The sequence below is a fragment of the Eublepharis macularius genome, chromosome 19 (genome assembly GCF_028583425.1).
Source record: "Eublepharis macularius isolate TG4126 chromosome 19, MPM_Emac_v1.0, whole genome shotgun sequence".
In the NCBI taxonomy this organism is placed as follows: Eukaryota; Metazoa; Chordata; class Lepidosauria; order Squamata; family Eublepharidae; genus Eublepharis; species Eublepharis macularius.
In genome coordinates, this window is record NC_072808.1 from 13,852,224 (window position 1) to 13,857,663 (window position 5,440).

Sequence of the window (5,440 nt, forward strand, 5' to 3'; positions counted from 1 at the left end):
TTTCCACGAGCTTCACAAATAGGATGTAAAGAATGATGAAGACTTTGATTAACCACTTCAATATTCTATACTTTAAGAGCAGCACTATTGAAATAATGACATTTCAGATTTAAGACCAAAAAACCTTCCAAACTCACTGGCTTCCAAATCATTGAATTATTTCTTTTTAAATTATTTTTTAATTTTAATAGAGATATTAAAATCCCATTAAAGGGAAACAAACAAAGGAAAAAGAAAATATATATAAGAAGAAAGAGAAAGAAGAAAAAAGAAAAGGGAAGAAACAAAATAATAAGTAAAGAAGAAAAAATAATACATATATAATAAGCCATTTTCAGTTTTCTCTACGACATCTATAACATTATTATAAACAATTTTCTTGTAGTGTTATTGATACATAAGGAGCCTCGTAGCACAGAGAGGAAAGCTGCAGTACTGCAGTCCAAGCTCTACTCATGATGACCTGAGTTCGATCCTGGCGGAAGCCAGGTTCAGCTAGCCAGCTCAAGGTTGACTCAGCCTTCCATCCTTCCGAGGTCAGTAAAATGAGTATCCAGTTTCCTGGGGGTAAAGTGTCAATGACTAGAGAAGGCAATGGCAAACCATCCCATAACAAAAAGTCCGCCAAGAAAACATTGTGATGTGACGGCCCCCATGGTTCACTAATGAATCGGTGCTTGCACAGGGGACTACCTTTACCTTTTATTGATACATAACTTTCTCTCTGTATCCCCCCCCTTTCGTTAACTTCTCCAAATTTGTCCTCTTAAAGCATCAAATCCACATATCATCAGTTCATTTTTTTCCATCTCATGCAGAAAGTCAATAGGGGGTTCCCAATTCATTGTAAATGTAGACAATGTTCTAGCTCTAATCAACACTGTATGTTTAGCTATCTCAGTATTGCATTGTAGACTTTGTTCCTATTTCTATAGAAAATGTAGCAAAATATGCCTGTGGTGAATCAGTACAGAAACTGAAGCCAAATATAGAATCAAGGCATTATATGTATTAATATTAATAACTAGACACGGGCACGAACCAAAAAGAACCCAAACCATGGCGTTCGTGGTTCGTGGGTTTTTCATGAACCAGGAACCATGAACTGGCATGGAACTGGGCCAGTTACAAACCAGTTCGTGGTTCGTGGGGTTTAAATGCCCCTTTCTGGCAGGGAAATGGCCATTTAAACTGCCCCTTTAATACGAACCACGAACCAGTAGTCCAGTTCATGGAAGTTCGTGGAAAGGTGCGTCCACGAACCACGGTTCACAAACCACGAACCGGGCTGGTTCGTGGGTTTTTTTGCTTCGTGTTTAGGTTCGTGCCCACCTCTGTTAATAACAAGACACTCTAATATTTTATGGATAAACAAAACACTGCCATTTCTAAATAACTTGCTGTTTCTTTCATGGAGAAGAGAAAAGGCAGAGGATGTCATGGGAGCTCCAAATGAGACAATAGTGACTGAATTCATCTTGATTGGGTTATCGGAATATCCCAGAGCACAAGCTATGTTCTTCTGTTTCTTGTTGATGGCATACCTCATCAGCAATCTTGGCAATGGCCTCATCATTGTATTGATTGTTGCTGATCCGCAGCTCCATAATCCCATGTATTTCTTTCTCTGTGTCCTCTCTTTGATTGATCTCATCATCACCAACAACACAGTCCCTGAGGTCTTGGCCAACTGCTTCTTTTACATGCCCACCATCTCCTACTACAGATGTTTGATCCAGATGTACGTTGGAATGATCCTTTTCTCAACAGAAATGATCTTGCTGGCCATCATGGCGTACGATCGCTTCGCTGCCATATGCCAGCCCCTCCACTACATGCAGATCATAAGCTGGAGATTCTGCATCAATCTGGTGGCGTCAACCATAGCTCTTTCCTTCCTGATAACTTTTATCACGGTGCTGTTGCAGCCAACTGACTTCTGTGGCCACTACGTCATCAATCATTTTGCATGTGAGATACAGACTTTTCTCAAACTGACTTGCTCAGATACACATTCTGGTGAGTTCTTTGTACATATTTCCAGCCTCTTCCTGCTAGTACCCCCCTTCAGTTTCATTGTTGTGACATATGGGCGCATAGGCTGGGCTGTCCTGCACATCCGCTCTGCCCAAGGTCGCAAGAAAGCCTTCTCCACCTGTAGCTCTCATCTCACTGTGGTCAGTATCTTCTATGGTGCTCTCATGATCATGTACTTAAAGCCCCAAGAAAAATCTCTTTCTGAAGGGGAAAAAATTGTATCTGTAATGTATGGGGCTCTGACTCCTATGCTCAACCCGGTAATATATAGCTTGAGAAACAGAGATGTGAAGGCAGCTTTCTGGAAAGTGGTTGGAGGGAAAACGTCAAGATAAAGAGTTGGGTCTTAGATGCTTGGACTCTGATTATATCCTAACTTTCCCACAATGGGGCATGCTGAGGTGGCCGCTGGTTGTGCTAGCAGGCACGCTATGATTGGACAGTAGAGGGGAAATGCTTGGACTCTGATCATGGTGCCTTAGTCTATCCCACAATGCAAAGGAACTGCACTGCTTCTCAACAGTGGTAAATACTTCTCAGTTAACCTTAATTGTTGGGGAAAGTTTTTGCTGAATACTTCTTCAGGGCCGGCAGAGGAAAGTCATCTGCTCATATGGATGGAAGTACCCTGATGGAGGGTCTGGTTGAAAAGGAAGCACAACATTTACAGCCAAGCTACAAGTGACGCCTGACAAAGGTTGGACACTTATCAGCTTCCCTCAAGTTTTGATGGGAAATGCAGGCGTCCTGGTCTTGCAGCTGTAATGGAAAGCCAAGCTGTAAAACCAGGACGCCTACATTTCCCATCAAAACTTGAGGGAAGCTGACAAATGTCCAACCTGTGTAAGGCATCACTTGTAGCTTGGTTCTTAGATGCTGGCTGGAGGCAGAGACAGAGGTAGACAGCCACTGCAGGAGTGGGGCAAAGCACCTGGGAGTGCAGGATCTCTTTTTCTGGAGAACTCATGTGGGGTGAGGTCTGTTTCCTGGTAGATGCTCCTCTAGGCCTCCAACTTTGCTTTGCATCTCTATTTGTAAAATAAAGCAAATACTGCGGAGAGATATCAAACATCTTCAGGAAGATAGAAAAGAGTCCAGTAACACCTTTAAGACTAACCAATTTTACTGTTGCATAAGCTTTCGAGAACCACAGCTCTCTGTGGTTCTCGAAAGCTTATGCTACAGTAAAGTTGGTTAGTCTTAAAGGTGCTACTGGACTCTTCTATTTGCTACTACAGACTAACGCGGCTAACTCCTCTGGATCTATCTTCAGGAAGGTCACTAACAAATTCTTTCCAAAGGAATAGATGTCTGATGGGCTCCTTCCAACTGAGGGCCAAGCTACACATGACGAATGACACTTGAACAGCAAGTGTATTTCTCCCTGTTCACTTGCCCTCCACTCAATCCACTTGCCGTTCAAGTGTCTTTCGTCATGTGTAGCTTGGCCCTGAGTCCTTTTTCTGCCTATACAGTCAACCATTTTATTACTTGCATTGCATTTTCTGACAGACTCTAACCTCTACACTTTGATCCAGCTCTGTAATTAATAAAGTCGAACCTTTTTTGAATCCAGCACAGCCTCTTCTTTATTTTTATTATATTGCTTTCAAATACAACTTTGCATACATAGATTCAAGCTGTCCCGTATGAAGAAAAGAGCACGCATGAGTAAAGGCCACATGTATCCCCTTGTTATTCCATGGTAACCTGGTTCAGTCAGTGCTGATTCAGCCAGCACTGTGAATGCTGCCCTCTGAGTGAAGGTGCACAAGATAGGTAATACAATCTGTGTAGTTTTTGGTGCATGGCTTGCCCACCAAAATCCCGGGTGATGCATAATGCAAGTAAGCCAGTTCATCATATGTATCTGCAGCAGATACTCAGCCAGCTACCATGCCAAATGATGACAATGAGCTGGTTAAAAGCCGCACAAAATACTGTCTGTTTTGGATTGCAAAATGTGAAACAATCCTATGAGGCCTGCAAGTTAGCACAGAACAGTCCTTGTGAATCTCTCTTGTCAACACAAACCTTAGAGCGTTGCTCACAGTGCCTGATTTCCTATGGGGTTGTCAAATATTGGAAATATATATATATATATATATATATATATATATATATATATATATATATATATTGGAATGTAATGGGCTGCAAAGAATGTGTGCTGTAATTCTGGTGTTTAAATTCCTGTTACTGTTTGGCATAGGACTCACCCCTAAAAGAAATCCACATGTGAAATCTACATTTTTCTTTTATATAATATGGAAAAAAATACAGGAAACGTTAGGTTGGGATATCCCGGGCTATCTAAAGCCCCAACTCGAAAGGACTAAGTCCTGTGATGGCAATTTCATACAGTTATGCCGCTTCTGCATCAGTATAATTGCAATGCCCGAGCAGACTTGGGAGGCAGAAGGGGTGAGATGTAGATGGAACTGGTCTTGCTTGGCTCCCTTAGACTTCACAGCCATGGGCTCACTCCTCGTGCCAGCATAACTGTACCTTAATCAAATCTCAGCTGCAGCCCATACAGCCCCACGCAAGGGGGAGAAACCCCTATCCCTTACTGTGCTCTCACCATCTCCAAACACCAACACAGCTGCAGATGCTAAGTTGCGTCAATCTCATAATGGCCGATAGGGCTGCTAGCAATGGGTGACAAGATGCTAGCTATTGGCTGGCAACTAGCTGGAGAGATATGGGTCGGGCAAGGAGATGTCATTGTGCCAATGCCATAACATCTGCTCCAGAGCATACCTTGAAGTGATAACACATTGCCAGATGTTGATGCAATGCTCAAGAATTCAGAGAAAACTCTGACTCCTGGTGCACCAGGTTGGCATCACCCCAGCAACATGATGTCACTTCTAAGTACTCAGTGGAAGCGGCATTGTGCCATTGCTACAATGCCACTTTTAATTTTTTTTTTTTTGCCTGCCGTTCTTCATTGGGCCAGTGGGCAGAGAGGGAGACAAGGAGGTTCGGTTTCACTAATGGCTAATAACAGTATCTCTCACAAGTACTATATAAACCTTAGTCAAGACACTAACGGCTCAGATGATAGGTGTCAGTCCTTGGCAAGTTAATCCCCAAGTTCTCCACAGCAAACGCACAGGTGATTTGATTGAAGTAACTTTTATTAGAGATCCATCGAGTTCAAAGTGCTTAGACAGTGGAACTGGCAGAAGTGATGTGTTAAGGGAAAGCATGGTTAGATACAGGGTAATGTCCAGGGGTCATTTCGGAGAAAAAGAGCTGGAGGAACTCATTAGCATAACTTATTAGCATATGTCATGCCCCTTGACATCACCAGAAATGTGTCATTAGTATAACTGATTTGCATATGTCAGCCCCCTGGCATCACCTATCCTGGCTGCTTTGGACCCAATCCTGGCCA

General features: G+C 42.7%; 1 protein-coding gene across 1 annotated transcript; it reads left to right on the forward strand.

Annotated features, from left to right (window-relative positions):
• The first annotated feature begins 1,439 nt into the window (after positions 1 to 1,439).
• Positions 1,440 to 2,372, forward strand: LOC129346476 (olfactory receptor 13H1-like). The gene has a single exon (XM_055003825.1). It carries the CDS (start codon positions 1,440 to 1,442, stop codon positions 2,370 to 2,372), a length of 933 nt encoding a protein of 310 aa, XP_054859800.1.
• The last annotated feature ends 3,068 nt before the right edge of the window (positions 2,373 to 5,440 follow it).

Excerpts from the sequence above, each read along its gene's own strand:
- LOC129346476 (XM_055003825.1), top strand. The coding sequence starts at position 1,440 with ATGGGAGCTCCAAATGAGACAATAGTGACTGAATTCATCTTGATTGGG.